The 16,015-nt window shown below is 36.3% G+C and overlaps 1 protein-coding gene across 4 annotated transcripts in view; it reads left to right on the top strand.

Annotated features, from left to right (window-relative positions):
* The window catches only part of gdpd2 (glycerophosphodiester phosphodiesterase domain containing 2), a 33,217-nt gene extending 20,296 nt beyond the window's left edge, over window positions 1-12,921 (top strand). For 2 of the 4 annotated variants that reach the window (XM_056471779.1, XM_056471781.1), the window contains exons 14-15: window positions 134-216; window positions 11,592-12,921. In XM_056471779.1, coding sequence (XP_056327754.1) covers window positions 134-216; window positions 11,592-11,655 — 147 coding nt within the window. In that variant the 3' untranslated portion in view covers window positions 11,656-12,921. Of the gene's footprint in view, window positions 1-133; window positions 217-8,280; window positions 8,336-9,517; window positions 11,372-11,591 lie in introns of all 4 variants that reach the window. The other 2 variants (XR_008838761.1, XM_056471780.1) reach the window with 2 other exon arrangements.
* The last annotated feature ends 3,094 nt before the right edge of the window (window positions 12,922-16,015 follow it).

The following is a 16,015-nucleotide window of genomic DNA, read 5'->3' as shown; positions in this document are numbered from 1 at the left end:
AGCCTATTCTTTCGCTCTTTCACTGTGTCTTTTGTGCTGTAAATGTGAAGCTGTTTTCTCATTTATAATTGACTCGGGCTTGTCTGAATATGCAACACCTCTGGAATCTTGTGTGTTTTTTTGTGTCTGAAAGGAACCTAATATGTACAATGGAATATGGATCGGGACTGACATAGTATCATTGCTGTTAATGATTGGGCTGTTTCTTTGGCAAAGGTAAGCAATGAAGCTTGGTACTGACTGGATATCATAATGCTGTCAGGTTGATTTAAAATACTTATTTTGTCATCATTCAAGTTTTAATTTATTATATTATATTATATTATATTATATTATATTATATTATATTATATTATATTATATTATATTAGCAGCACAAGTTTCTAAACACTTTATGGCTTTTATTTACAGTATAGTTAGCAGTATAAATAGTGTACTAGTATTTTTGTTGTGTAAATTTCCCTTTCTGTATATTTAGTATACAATATTTAATTAATATGTAATATTTTATAACATTTGTAATATTATTAAATCAGAAACAATAATTTATGTCATAAATATAAATGAAGTGTAGATTATAAATATTAATGTTGATCAAATAATTTTATGGATATTTCAAGCTTTCTTTAATATGATTAATAAACATGATGTTGTAAAGATTAATTAGCGGTTTTAGAGATTAAAAACATTTCAAATTACAGTGCATCCGGAAAGTATTCATAGCGCTTCACTTTTTTCACATTTTTTTATGTTACAGCCTTATTCCAAAATTTAATTGATTAAAATAATTAATTCCTCAACATTCTACACACAATACCCCATTATGACAATGTGAAAAAAAGGTTTTTTGAAATTGTTGCAAATTTATTAAAAATAAAAATCCTGAAAAATCACATGTACATAGTTATTGACAGCCTTTGCTGTGAAGCTCTAAATTGAGCTCAGGTACATTCTGTTTCCACTGATCATTCTTGAGTTGTTTCAGCTGCTTAGTTGGAGTTCACCTGTGGTAAATTCAGTTGATTGAACATGATTTGAAAAGGCATACACCTGTCTATATCAAGTTCCAGGGTTGACAGTGCATGTCAAAGCACAAACCAAGCAGGAAGACAAAGGAATTGTCTGTAGACTTCTGAGACAGGATTGTCTCGAGGCACAAGGCTGGGGAAGGTTACAGAAAAATTTCTGCTGCTCTGAAAGTTCCAATGAGCACAGTGGCCTCCATCATCCGTAAGTGGAAGATGTTTGAAACTACCAGGACTCTTCCTAGAGCTGGTCGGCCATCTAAACTGAGTGATTGGGGGAGAAGGGCCTTAGTCATGGAGGTGATCAATAACCTGATGGTCACTCTGTCTGAGCTCCAGCGTTCTTCTGTGGAGAGAGGAGAACCTTACTGAAGGACAACCATCTGTGCAGCAATCCACCAATCAGGCCTGTATGGTAGAGTGGCCAGATGGAGGCCACTCCCTGCCTGGAATTTGCCAAAAGGCATCTGAAGGACTCTCAGACCAAAAGAAACCAAATTCTCTGATCTGTTGAGAATAAAATTTAACTGTTTGGAGTGAATGCCAGGCATTACGTTTGGAGAAAACCAGGCACTGCTCAATACCAGGCTAAAATCATCTCTACAGTGAAGTATGATGGTGGAAGCATCATGCTATGGGGATGTTTTTCAGCAGCAGGAACTGGAAGACTAGTCAGTGTAGAGGGAAAGATGAATGCAGCAATATACATAGACATCCTGAATGAAAACCTGCTTCTGAGTGCTCTTGACCTCAGACTGGGGCGACGGTTCATCTTTCAGCAGGACACTGACCCAAAGCACATCGCCAAAATATCAATGGAGTGACTTCACAACAACTCTGTGAATGTCCTTGAGTGGCCCAGCCAGAGCCCAGACCTAAATTCTATTGAACATCTCTGGAGAGGTCTGAAAATGGCTGTACATCGTCGCTTCCCATTAAACCTGATAGAGCTTGAGAGGTACTGCAAAGAGGAATGGGCAAAAATTCCCAAAGACTGGTGTGCCAAGCTTGTGGCATCATATGTGGCATCAAGACTTGAGGCTGTAATTGCTGCCAAAGGTGCATCAACAAAGTATTGAGCAAAGGCTGTTAATACTTATGTACATGTGATTTTTCAGGTTTTTAATTTGTAATAAATTTGCAACAATTTCACAAAATCTTTTTTCACATTGTCATTATGGGGTATTGTGTGTGTGTGTGTGGTATTTTGAAGAAATAAATGAATTTAATCTATTTTGGACTAAGGCTGTAACATAAAAATGTGGAAAAAGTGAACAGCTATGAATACTTTCCGGATGCACTGTAAACCAAGGTCAAATTTTAATTGAATATACGATATAATTGTAGTTTAAAATCAAAGAAAAAAAACTGTTTATAAATATATTTTTTGTACATTAAAAATGGCATAATTTTGGCATAATTCAAGCTTTAAAACATTAGAATAAAATAATATATTACATTATTTTACAAAAAATTGAAATGGATAAATTATAATTTATATAAATAATATAACTTTCGCTCTGTGATACATTTATAAAACCTATTATAATGAGTTCAAAGTTTAATATACACCAAACTTTAAATTATGTTATTATTTATTTATCCTTGTGTTATTGCAATCTCCTGAGACCTTCGTTCATCTTTGAAACACAAATTAAGATATTATAGATAAAATTTGGCTCACACATCCTCCATAAACAGCAAGGGTCACACGGATGTTTAAAGTCCAGAAAATTAACTAAAACCATTTCAATGACTTCAGTGGTTCATCTGTGATCATACGAAGCGCAGAGAACACTTTTGCTCACAAAAAAACTAGTAGCAACTCCAAAATATTAGCTCCCTGTCAGGTCAGAGTGAGCATTTACTATGGGCAGGTGACATATGTCCTTAATTTCTACAGTTTTTTTGGTACACAAAAGTATTCTTGGAGCTTTGTATGATTACAGTTCAACCACTGAAGTCACATTAAATGTTTTGACAATGGTTTAGATATTTTTATTGATTTTCAGTTTTTCAAACAGAAAAAAACAACAATACAAACAAACCCCTGACCCATACCAATCCAACAGAGGGATAGCGCTCACATTAGCTGAAAATTAACCAATATACAATTGTACATGTAGGTACAAATACAAAAAAAACTTAAATTATAAATTTAAACAAATTAAATAAAAAAATTAAATATTTATATTTTAAGAAATCCAAACATATAACCATACATACCATATGTACAGCAAAATCAAATCATTTGAGATTTTCCACATAATCAATAAAGGTTGCCACACCTTAAAAAATTGCACCTCCGACCTTCTTAATGAAAACCTGATTTTTTTCCAAATAAAAACAAGATATAGTTTCTCTAATCCACTGAGCATGAGTGGGAGGATGAGAATCCTTCCATTTTAGCAAAATAGCTCTACGTGCCAATAAAACTGAAAAAACAATGATTTTACACTTTTGATGAAGGCAACTGTATTTCCTCTGAAGTAACCCCAAACAGTGCCACCTGTAGATCTGGTTCTAGTTTGTGCTGAAGAATCACAGATAACTAATCAAATATTAACCGCCAGAAATGCAGACTTAACCAACCCATAATGTGATATCAACTGATCAAAAAATGCAAACACTTTATCTATAAATAGGTCTTTAAAGCATACTATCCCCTTATTAGACCAATTTCTGAAAGAGCTGTTATGCATTGCAGGGAAAAAAATGATTTTGAGCTATAGGGCTGAGAAGAGAAGAGCTATCAAAACCAAATGATCTCCTAAATTGAATCCAGATCCTTAGTGAATGTTTCACCACTGGGCAATCCATAAACTTGTAAGAAATCAATTGGCCGCAAGTAAAACCGGAAGATAAATTTGATTATGAGCATGCATATCTACCCAGAAGGGTTTATTAGGCTGCAAATGATAATGCCACCAGTACAATGTATTATGCATGTTCGCTGCCCAATAATAAAATTAAAATTAGGCAAAGTCATCCCACCCTCACACCTAGGCTTTTGAAGGTGCGCTTTCTTCAACCTAGATGTTTGCCATTCCAAATAAAAGTAAAAATGACTGAATCCAAAGATTCAAAAAAAGATAAAGGAATGAAAAGAGGCAGACTTTGAAAAGATAAAGAAATTTTGGAAGGGCCATCATCTTAATAGAATTAATGCATCCTATAAGTGATATCCTTAAAAGTGAGCACTTAGAGAGATCTTTCTTAGTTCGTTCCAAGAGCATTCTAAAATTATGTTTAAACCGCTGTTTATACTGGCGGGTAATACAAACACCAAGGTAAGTAAATTTATTTTTAACTATCTTCAGAGGTATATTAGAGTAAGCAACTGCTTATCTACCACGTTAATCTGGAAAAGTTCACTTTTATGTAAATTGAGCTTAAAGCCCGAAAGCCTACCAAAGTTCTCTAACAATATATAATCTCTAATCTGTTGATTAGATATATAAAGCAGTAAGTCGTCTGCATATAATGTTAACTTGTGCATGGCTTCCCTTCATGCAATTTGCTGACATTCACGTAAAGTGATTGCCAGTGGCTTGATGGCAAGAGCAAATAATAATGGACTTAATGGACAACCCTGTCTGGTTCCACGCTGAAGATTAAATGAACGGGACTGCACACCATTGGTTAAGACTACAGCAGAAGGTGTACTATATAGTAATTTAATCCATAAAAGAAAGTTAGGGCCAAATCCAAATTTTTGGATAGTTTTTTTTAAAGCTAAAAAAAGATAATCACACTCTACTCTGTTGAATGCTTTCTCAGCCTCTAGAGAAACTATACATTCTGGAATAGAGTGGTGCTGAGAGTAAATTATATTAAGCAAGCGGCGAATATTAAAAAAATGAATGTTGGTTCTTAATAAAGCCTGTCTGATAGGAGAGATCATGTTAGGGAGAACATTCTCCAACCTTGAGGCAATCACCTTTGCTAGAATTTTAACATCGCTATTCAGTAAAGATATGGGTCTATAAGATGCACAGTCCAAAGGGTCCTTATCCTTTTTAAGCAGCAAAGAAATACATGCCTGACTTAAAGTAGGAGGAAGAGCCCCTGACTTTAAAGGAGTCAGAAAAGACAACTGTTAAAAAAGGGGCAAGCTGCTTAGAATTTTTTTTTTAAAACTCTGACGGAAAACCATCAGGACCTGGTGATTTTCCGGATTGCATGACAAAAATAGCAGCTCTCACCTCTTCCTGTGAAACTGGTTCCTCAAAAGATTTGCTAATGTCAGGGGAAAAGGTGGGAACCTGTATTTGAGCAAAAAAAATTTGTTATATCTTCTCGTGAAGGGGAATCAGTAGTATATAAGGTAGAATAAAAGTCCCTAAATGTATCATTAATGATGCTTTGGTTAGTTGTAATCTCACCAATATTTAGATGAATACCGCTAATAGTTTGCTTTGCCTTGATTGTGCGCGGTTGGTTGGCCAATATCTTTCAAGATTTTTGAAAATAAAAATAAACATGCTCTCATAAACATGCTCCTAGTTCTTCTCAAAAGGGCCTCTATCTCACTGGTTGCCAATAAATCTAACTCTGCCTTCAGTTTGCAGCATCTCTCATATACGTCTGAGGTAGGTGAACTAGCGTATTGTGCATCTAATCGAAAAATTTCATTAGCCAAGGATAGTTGTTTTTCTTTCAACTTTCTCTTCTTAATGGCATTATATGAAATGATTTGGCCTCTGATATATGCTTTAAGAGCATCCCAGACTATTATATTAGAAACATCTGGAGAGACATTAATGCTCAAAAAGAAGGAAATTTGGTCAGAAATAAATCAACAAAATAATCATCTTCTAAAAGAGAGGTATTAAGCCGCCAGCTCCTTCTCAGAGAGGGTAAGTTTAAAAACTTTAAATCAAGAATAAGAAGGGCGTGATCTGAAATGATAGTACTTTGGTATGCACAGTAACAAATTTACCTCAGAGATCAGAGGATTGTCCATAACCAAATAATCAATTCGAGAATAAGAATGATGAACATTTAAAAAAAGGAGTACTCTCTTTTTTGAGGATTCAGAAAATGCCAAATATCCGAGAGACCATTATCAGAAAAATAACTGTTCAAGTATTTTGAAGATCTACTGGGAGCACATAATTTAGAAGAAGAACGGTCTAAGATTGCGTTCAAGCAGCAATTGAAATCACCCCCAAGAATAAGAGAATGAGAACTAAGGTCTGGAAGGAGTGAAAGGGCATGCTTAAAAAAAGTGATATCATTAAAATTTGGGGAATAAGAATTTGCTAAAATTCAATTCTTATTACATAAAATGCCTGTAACAATAATGTAACGTCCATTTTTATCGGCTATGATGTTGTTTGGGGCAAAAGGCACATTCTTTTCAATCAAAATTGCCACACCTCTCACCTTAGCTTGAAATGATGAATGAAAAAACTGTCCATTCCACTTCTGATTAAGGTAAGAGTGATCTCTATTATGCAAATGACTCCCTTGCAAAAAACGATCTCTGTTTTGTACAGTCGAAGATGTGCAAGAATGATATTTCTCTTCACTTTGTTATTTAGGCCCTTAACGTTTCAGCTCATAAATCTCAACTCTCTACCCATAATAACAAAAAATAGGAGGCTGTAGATGAAATGTAAAAATAAAAAAAAATAAATAAATAAATGAAAACTGAAAACCCAAATATGAACACTTCGTATAGGAAAAACTATACATATAAACATATAAAACATGAAATTATCATGGCACCATCCCATAACGACCTCCAACCCTCCCAGATCAACCCAACCCCCTAGAAATGTTGTTATTAACATGAAACAACGCTCAAAAATCCCCAGTGTAATTCACACGCTTCCTTATCTCTCCTTACCTTATATAAATTCAGCCCTGTATTTCAAAAAGTCCTCCATAAAGAACATGACATTATATATTATCAAAACAGTGACATAACCTTTCCACCTTATAAAATGCCATCAGGTAAAGCTATTTAAAAGCATATAATGTTCTCTACGAGGCATTACGGTGAGATTTTAGAAAGTTCTTGGCCTCTTCAACCAAGGCGAGCAACTTTTTCTCACCAACTTTGGTTGTAACTCTCAGTCTTGCCGGGAAGAGGAGGGATGGTTTGAAACCCTGATTGTACAGTTCGGCCATAACTCCATGGTACTGTGCGGTTGCTCCACAACCTCAGGGCTGTAGTCATCATAGATAGCTATCAGCTTGTCCTGATATTGTAGCGATCCACTTCATTTCCGAGCCTCCCGCATCACGGCCTCTTTAATCTGATAGCGGTGAAAGCACACTGTCACAGCTCTTAGTTTCCCTCCTTGTTTTGGTTTAGCCACAAGAGCGCGGTGCGCCTTGTCGATCTCCGAATTGAGACGACAGGATTTGTTCGCCCAAAATCCTGTTAGACTGAGATGACAGGATTTTCTAGCCCATAACATCCACCAGGAACTGTCGAGGAAAAACACAAATGGTCGAGGGCCCTCGACGGATTCTGGCAATCCGATAATTCTGATGTTATTGCGCCGACTTTGACCCAAGTTTGACGTTATAGCTTTTAGCTTAGCATAGCTCTTGGTTAGCTCAGAACAGGCCGCTTCTAGCGAGAGCATTTGCTCACTGAGAAGGTCAGCATTAGATTCTAGCGAAGTAATTTGTGTACCTTGATCCAGCACCGCTGTTTGAACGGAGTTTAGTTTCGTTTCCTAAGATATTAAGGCAGCTTTAAACTCAGTAGACAGGGCCTCTCTATGTTTTTCCAGAAGGCTAGTTAAGGCCGCCATGTTAAACTCCGTGTGCGCTGCGGTTTCATCCTCTTTATGAGGGTCTTTTTTCCCCATGTTTGGTGGACTTTAATGCCATTTTTAGTCTTTTTAAATGTTAAACATGTTCACAGTCAAGCAACAAATAAATCAACAAATAAATCAAGAAAGTCAAGAAATAAATGAATAAATAAAGTGGTAGAGGATTAGAAGATTAAAGAAAAAAATAAGTCTACAGGGACCTAGAGACAGACGGGACTACTCCATTTACGCCCGCAACCGGAAGTCCCATGTTTTGACAATGGTTTGGTTCCTTTTCTTGAACATCTTTTAAATGTTGCATTCAATAGAGGATGAGGGAGCTCACTAATTGTATCTAAAATATATTAATTTGGGTTCTGAAGATGAATGAAGGTCTCAGGCGATTGAAACTTTAACTAATCCATTAAATAATAAGTAGTAATGCTAACTCACTTTTTTTTGCCATAATTATGTCACAACAGAAGGAGACTGACTGGTGATTGGTCAACAGGCATTTATTGAACAGAACACAAGCCGGTAAGTAACAGAATCCACAATTCTGAAGAGTACAAACATTTAGTTTTGCAGGAGTTGATAAACAAGGAAGGACAGGAGGTAAGAACTAAGTCCCTATGGGTAAGAGTACAATAAGTAGCAGTGATCTTAATCAATACCTGACAGAATGTTTAGGATGATTATGTGCAGGTGAGACTGTGTGTCAGGGCCGGAGCAAGCTGAACTGGCGCTCTGGGCAAATGATGATCGCGCCACCCTCAACATGAAAGTGAAAACGGAAGTGACCGGTTTAAGCTGTAGCCTACAAGTTTAATCATGGGAAGTTCGGATCATTTAAAAGTAATAAAAATGCTATGTGTTGATTTCCTAACATAATTCACAATCACAAAAGAGTCTCTCAGAAGTTCTGGGAGTCCCCCGCAAATACATAGAGACTCCCAGATGCCCGCAAAAGAATGATAATCTCCCAGAAATCACACATCTACTCAAATATGTCTACCCCCCCCCGCCATTGGAAAAAATTATATAATAATTCAATAATTATTTTGTCACCTGGAAAAAATTACTTTTCCAGACTTAGGATGTCTGAATTGGTGGCACCTTGAACAAGACAAAACCACAATGCCTCTGGGTCTCATGGCTAAGCAGTTTAAGTTATCTAATCTCATTTGTCATCACTGGTTATTTTGCTAAGTCACAAATCACATCTCCATAATCTTTTCTGGCACAGCCCACATAACTTTAGTTTATTTCATCAGTCTTGTTCTTATGTTTTTTCATTCAGCAATTGACAGCAGCATTTATTGACATTGACATTGATTGTGAGGCCCTCCACACAAACATTTATTTCATGGACTTCTCTAGGTTTTGGCATAGCTCTTCTGGGTATACCTGCTGTCCCATATGAGTACATTTTCACGGTTTTACATGTTTTTGCCTATATTTCTCGATTATGATGCCTGTCAGGTCAAATAGCAGGCAGTGACTAGGACACAGAATATAGGCATTATGATTGGCCGCAATTCCTGTCAATCAAACTACAGCGAGGGGTCAATTGGGATGAGTGAGGGGTCGAAAATTACATTGAGAACAACTCATCATTTTTTTTCCCTCTGGATCATAGCCTTCGATCATTGAGGTATTCTAATTGGTATTCATCATCACAAATCCAACATAGTATTGATTTTTTTTTTTTTTTTTCAGATGTTATTTGAGTCATCTAGAGCAGGAAGAGGAGGTAGATTACAGGTATTGGAGGAAGGAGAAACAAGGTGAGCATACGGCCTGAGCAGTGAGACATGAATTGAAGGTAAGATACTCAATCACTTCATCCTCTTCATTAGAGGTTGCCACAGTATAATGAACTGCCAGTTACTGGCAGATGTACTCTTTGCAACAACCCAGCCCTGAGAGCACAAAAACTCTAACCTCTAATGCTTGGATGTGCCTGCACACTCTTCCGTCATTGCCCTAAGGTGAGATATGATAAGTGGCAACATTAGGTGACTTAATTTATCAGCCTCAGAATAATGAACTGACCCATATAGAGGGGAGTCAGCTTGCGGCATTGGTGACCACACTCCAATGACTTTGTTGAAAATCAGACCTTTTGCCCTGGTAGATATTGAGAAGTTACTCAGAAGTTGATGTCCTAGTATCTTTCTGCATGACACCATAAACTGGGAATCCTCTGACATAGTGGAAGATGTCCTATGTCATATTGAGCCATATCAAGTTGTGAGAGGGTTTATTGGCTTCCTGGATGTCCAGAGTCAAAGGATGAACCGTGAGGATATTATGGTGGATGGTTGAAACTTAAACCTTACCTTCAGGACCTCCTGATGGAGCTGGCCCAGGAGTTGGTGCCATCTCTGATTTGATCATCAAAGGACCACTGAAGGGGGGACTAAGGATGATGACTGGAGGGAAGCTGGGTTTCAGTGAGGAGGATTCAGATTCTAGAGTGTGTTTATATATGTGAAAAGGCTACTGCTTTCTGGATTTGTTAGCTGGTCTGCAAATAACCATGTAGCGGAAAGCTTGTATGGGATTAAGCCTTTTTGCCTGACATGCTATAGATAGTCCAAGCTTTGGTGATCTGTGGTTTCCCTTAAAGAGATGTTTAGCATCTGAGGATGGGAATGGATTGTCTGTGAAAACCTTTCCTAGTTTGAGGTAGAGTTGGTGTTTTGGTTGCAGGTTGCAGTTTTTGCAGGACTTATATGTTAAGATGGCATTGTTCATGGTGTAAAATATCATTGAATTACAAACTGATGGAAGAACTGCTGAAATACCTCATTCATACTGCCTTGAAAGACTGAAGGTGCATTGGTCAGCCCATATAGCATAACACAATATTTATAGTATCCTGATGGGATAACGATAGCTGACTTCCACTCATCATCTGTCCGTATCCGAATGAGGTTGTTTGCATTCCAGTCCAGCTTAAAAAAAAACCATGAGCTTCAAATAATTGTTCTAGAGCTGCAGGAACCAAAGTATAGTGTATATATATATTTGTATATATTGGTTGGAAATTTGGGAGCTGGTAGAGATGATAGTTGATATACACTCACCGGCTACTTCATTATTTTATCTGTCCAACTGCACGTTAACGCAAATTTCTAATCAGCCAATCACATGGCAGCAACTTAATGCATTTAGGCATGCAGACATGGTCAAGACGATCTGCTGTAATTTAAACCGAGCATCAGAATGAGGACGAAAGGTGATTTAAGTCACTTTGACAGGCTGGTGGTTCAACCGGACATGTAGCGATCAGATGGCCATCCACTCCACTTGTTTTGAAACAGTTGTGGCCTTATTACAAAATACAGGGAGCATTACAAGAGAAACCCTCTGCATGCCTCCAACTCATCTGAGCATGTAACTGGTCTGGTCATGAGACTGGGGGTCGAGGAGTGGTGCTCGAGGAGTGACTAGCTCTAGTAAGTATTGGCTAAGTGTCTGTACCTCTTCTTCAAATGGGTCCAGGTTTGGATTTCTGATGATTGACTGGTGATGGGACAGCAGGCGTTTTAAAGAAAACTCAAGCAGGTAAGTATCAAAATCCACAATATGATGGAGAATAAGTTCATAAATCTTGAAGGTTGATATTACTCGAGGACAGTTATTTACTGTTTTAATGCAGATAACGAATAAATGTTTGTTTGTTTGTTTGTTTGTTTGTTTGTTTGTTAAATCTGACATTATCGAAGAGTCAGGTCTGCTCAACAGGTGATTATATTAGACTTTTTTCTTTTTTGTTTGTCAACAGGAGAAAGAACCACATTTATCGTCCAAACACAAGCGAGAAAGGCATCCCGCTGCTTGCTCTCTGAGTGATGTCATGCTTTCCAGGAAGGGGCGTTTCAGTATTTGGATGATTTTATGTGGTCAGAAAATCACACCACATTAAATGTGACATTTCCTTGTGCAGTGCTGGCACTAGCTAACAAAACAAGTCATTTCAGACATTTGCTTTGTGACATCAGAAATGTTAGTATCACACACCAGTGCTTTTGTACATTTTGATTTTATGAAACTTTGTTAGCCACTTACAAAAAGCAACGACTTTAAAATGTTGATTCTACTTTGTATTTTTTTTTACTTTGAAGTGTCAACAACTACTGTATACGTCATTTAGCTGATCTGAATGTACTTTTTGTTTTATACTGAGCCTATAAAATACTCATCACAATACTTCATGACACCTAAGAAAGACACTTAATGTACATAAAGTGAACCATGGTGTTTATCGTTATGTATAGATGTTTTATGATTTTTGTTTTTTACTTTTTATTGATATTTCAATGGTAAATATGGGCATTTATAAACTTACTTTGACAAGTTGTTTGTGAAAAACTGGGAAAAAATAACTCCCTTCTCTCATTCTGTCTCTTTCAAAATGCATTAGAGACCAAGGTTGGTTGAATCTATTTGTTGTACAGGGTTCAATTTGGAGTCATAATTATTGCAATTTATTCTCTGTTTGTAGTTCATTTAAATGTAGTATATTTGTGATTTAAATAATATTAATAATAGTTATTTTTAAAGGCAAATATTTTTAATGAACAAGAGAACATGAACTGATAAATTTATTTATACTGAAAGACTACCAAGGTAAAGTCTAGATAGGATGCAGCTGCAGATATGCACGTAAATATAGCATCATTTGTATGACCCTGTAAAACAATAATTCATATTTTTACAGTACTGTGACGGTTGAGGTTAGGGTAGGGGTAGACGTTAAAAAATACAATTTATTGGGTAATTTAATAAATATCATAAATAATACTTTCTACAACTACTGTTTTTACGTTACTGTGATGGTTGAGTTTAGGGTTGGGGTGGATGTTAATAAAATGCAATCAATGGAAAATGTTCATTAAATTCGTTAACTTCCGGCCGCAACCGTATCTGATCCATAGATATTTACGTGTGTGTGTGTGTGTGTGTGTATATGTATGTGTGTATATATATATATGTATCTATGTATCTGAGCAACAACAGACTACCAACCAGCTCTGGTCTCCTGTAATGGTAGCTATTCAATTTTTTGTACTTTTAAATGTGAATTTCTTGTATAAAAATGTTGTTTGTGTTTATCTGTTTGTTTGTTTGTTTGTCTCAATATAATTATGCACGTTTCATTTTTATCCTCAGATTGCTTATATGAAAGAGTGTTTTTCAACCTGTGGGCTGCGGCCCCCCAGTGAGCTGTGGCGGTATTGCAGGGGGTTGTTAATTACGGGTTCGTTTAGAAAGCACAGTGGGTTTGGTTAAGTGGGCCTTGAATTAAAAAGCTTGGGAAACCACTGAAAATAAATGAAATACATTTATAATAGTCTCAAAGGAACAGGGTAAAGTCTAGATAACATAAATAATACTAAGTACAACTACTGTTTTTAGATTATTGTGACGGTTGGGTTTAGGCTTGGGGTAGGGGTTGATGTTAATAAAATACAATAAATTGGAAATTTAATACATAATATAAATAATATTCGTTAACTTCCGGCCGCAACCGTTTCTGATCTTTTTGTTTTAAAATTACCTTAAGTTCAAGTACAAACCATTACGGCATATTCAACAATCCAATACATATAGTGTTAGTGTTGGGCGTGGCCGCTTAGGGCCACAGGAAATCTGGGGGCGCCCAATAAATCTCTAGAGGTACACATTATACTTAGAAAACGATGTTATATATAGTTTATATCATATTTTGATCTAATCTACATTTTGTATGATAAGAGTCAAACAAATACAATTTTTAATGTAATTAAATATTATTTAATATATAATAACATTATTATATTAATTTAATGTGATGTAATAATAATGTTATAAATTAGAATATTATTATTACACCTGCACAAATTTGTCCACCACCCGTCATGGAGCAGTCAAGCAGTCAAAAAAAAAAAAAAAAAAAAAAAAAAAAAAAAAAAAAAAATATATATATATATATATATATATATATATATATATATATATATATATATATATATATATATTCATTTTCTTTTTGGCTTAGTCCCTTTATTAATCTGGGGTCGTCACAGCGGAATGAACCACCAACCGATCCAGCATTTGTTTTATGCAGCGGTTGCCCTTCCGGCTGCAACCCATCACTGGGAAACACATACACACTTATTCACACATATACACTACGAACAATTTAGCCTACCCAATTCACCTGTACAGCTTGTCTTTGGACTGTGGGGGAAACCGAAGCACCCGGAGGAAACCCACGCGAAAACAGGGAGAACTTGCAAACTCCACACAGAAACGCCAACTGATTTAAAAAAAAAAAAAAAAAAAAAAAAAAAATATATATATATATATATATATATATATATATATATGTGTGTGTGTGTGTGTGTATGTATACATACATATCATACATACATACATATCATACATACATCCGTATCTGATCTAGCAACAACCAAAAGAATACATCAAACTTCTTATCACCAAGCAACAAAAACAGACCGAACCCAGGCCTGGATCAGCATATGTGGGTGGAGCGGAGCGGCTCAATAGATGGTCACATTACTCATTGTATACGGTAACATATTCCATTCCGGCATTTTCATTTTGCCAACGCGTTTATAGGGTGATAAGACTTAAAAACCGTTGAGATGGCACATCCGACTCCCATGTAATAACGCTGGTAACTGGTATATTACGTTTTCCATTCTGATTAAAGTGCTTTTTCTAGAAAAGGAACAACAAGCAACTTGATGAAGCTTACACTGGTTCTCCACTAGGTGGCACGGGACACCTCCAAATGATTTTTTCTTTAGCTAAAACTATTATCACCTCTTTCTGGCAAACGGGTGTTTTCCGATAAACCGAAGAGACAAATTTCAGGTATAGATATCACGTTAGTGATTATTGTTTACCTCACATTTTCTTTGATTTCCAAAATGTTATTAAATCACGTTTGATTTGCTCTCACCGTATATTGATAAAACTGTTTGTTTCATTTCTCAAAGTCGTGCTTGTTATTAAACGCCATCGTTAATTATGCGCTGTTTACATGTGGATTAAGGATGAGTAAGACCCTGTTAGCCTGATACTACAGACCGCCCTTCAGTCCCCAATGTTTCCCCTCCAAACTTTCCAATTGGCAGATAACGGGAAGCTTCTCACTCTCACTACTTCCACCGCCCGCATCTCCTGCCAACTGGAGTAACTTCTGTTCCCGTCTTTAATACTAAAACTTCCCCGAGAAACAGTACCGTCATGGGGTGGAAAATTACGGCAAAACTTTTCTAAACTTAACTTGTCGGAGACAACTGGAAAGTGACAGCGGAACCGAGAAGGAGTTTACAGCGTTATTATTATTTAAAGTGGATTTACCGGATAACAATAACAGTCTTCACATCATGGTCCATAAATATGGTAAGTTTTGTTAAATTATTCAGCTTTTGCCTTTGTAAGAAGCCGATAGCTTATGGTAGTATAATAGTGGTGTAATGGTCTAACTTATAAAGGTGGTACAGCGATTTCATATATTTTTATTTAGTTTTGTTTACCGATATGTGTATTTTTCAAGACTTTCCTGGAAACCTCCATGGGAAAACAGAAAACCTTAGTCTGAAGTGGTATTATGTAACTTTTATTAAAAACCGCTATTCTTTTCAGAGGCTCAATCAATGTCAAGTGTAGCACTGGCGAAGCGAGACCCTTTTTAACCCATCATAGGTTCATGTGGAACCTCCTACCTCTACTAACATCCTCTACCATTAAACAGCATCTGAGGCATTCAGAGACCCCCTAAAAGTGAAAACATTGCCTATCCATACAACTACATTAGGAAACATATACAATTTAGTTCGAAGAAAGAAAAAGTCATATGTCAAATCAGATGTTTTAATTAAATGTTTAACAACAAATCTTCAATTCATAATTAATGGTATTAACTATGTAACCATGTGTTAGTGTGAAAGCACTGACAAGACATCAGTAACTGGTTAAAGTGCTAGCAAACTTCAAGGGTCATTTGTTATTTGATGCATTTTATGTATCCAACATGAGAACAAACCTTTTTTAATCCACTTTGGTGCAAAATTGTTCCTAGACCCCTGCCTATACTAACATTTTTCACTTAATTCAACATTTCAGGTGTTCAGAGGCTCAGACTGAAGTGTTCAGAGACTGTTTTAAACTTTCTAGCCAAATTGTTTGTTATTT

Source organism: Danio aesculapii, chromosome 14 (assembly GCF_903798145.1).
Source record: "Danio aesculapii chromosome 14, fDanAes4.1, whole genome shotgun sequence".
NCBI lineage: Eukaryota > Metazoa > Chordata > Actinopteri > Cypriniformes > Danionidae > Danio > Danio aesculapii.
The sequence above is the reverse complement of the archived record's forward strand: the minus strand, read 5'-3'. Positions and strand labels throughout refer to the sequence as shown.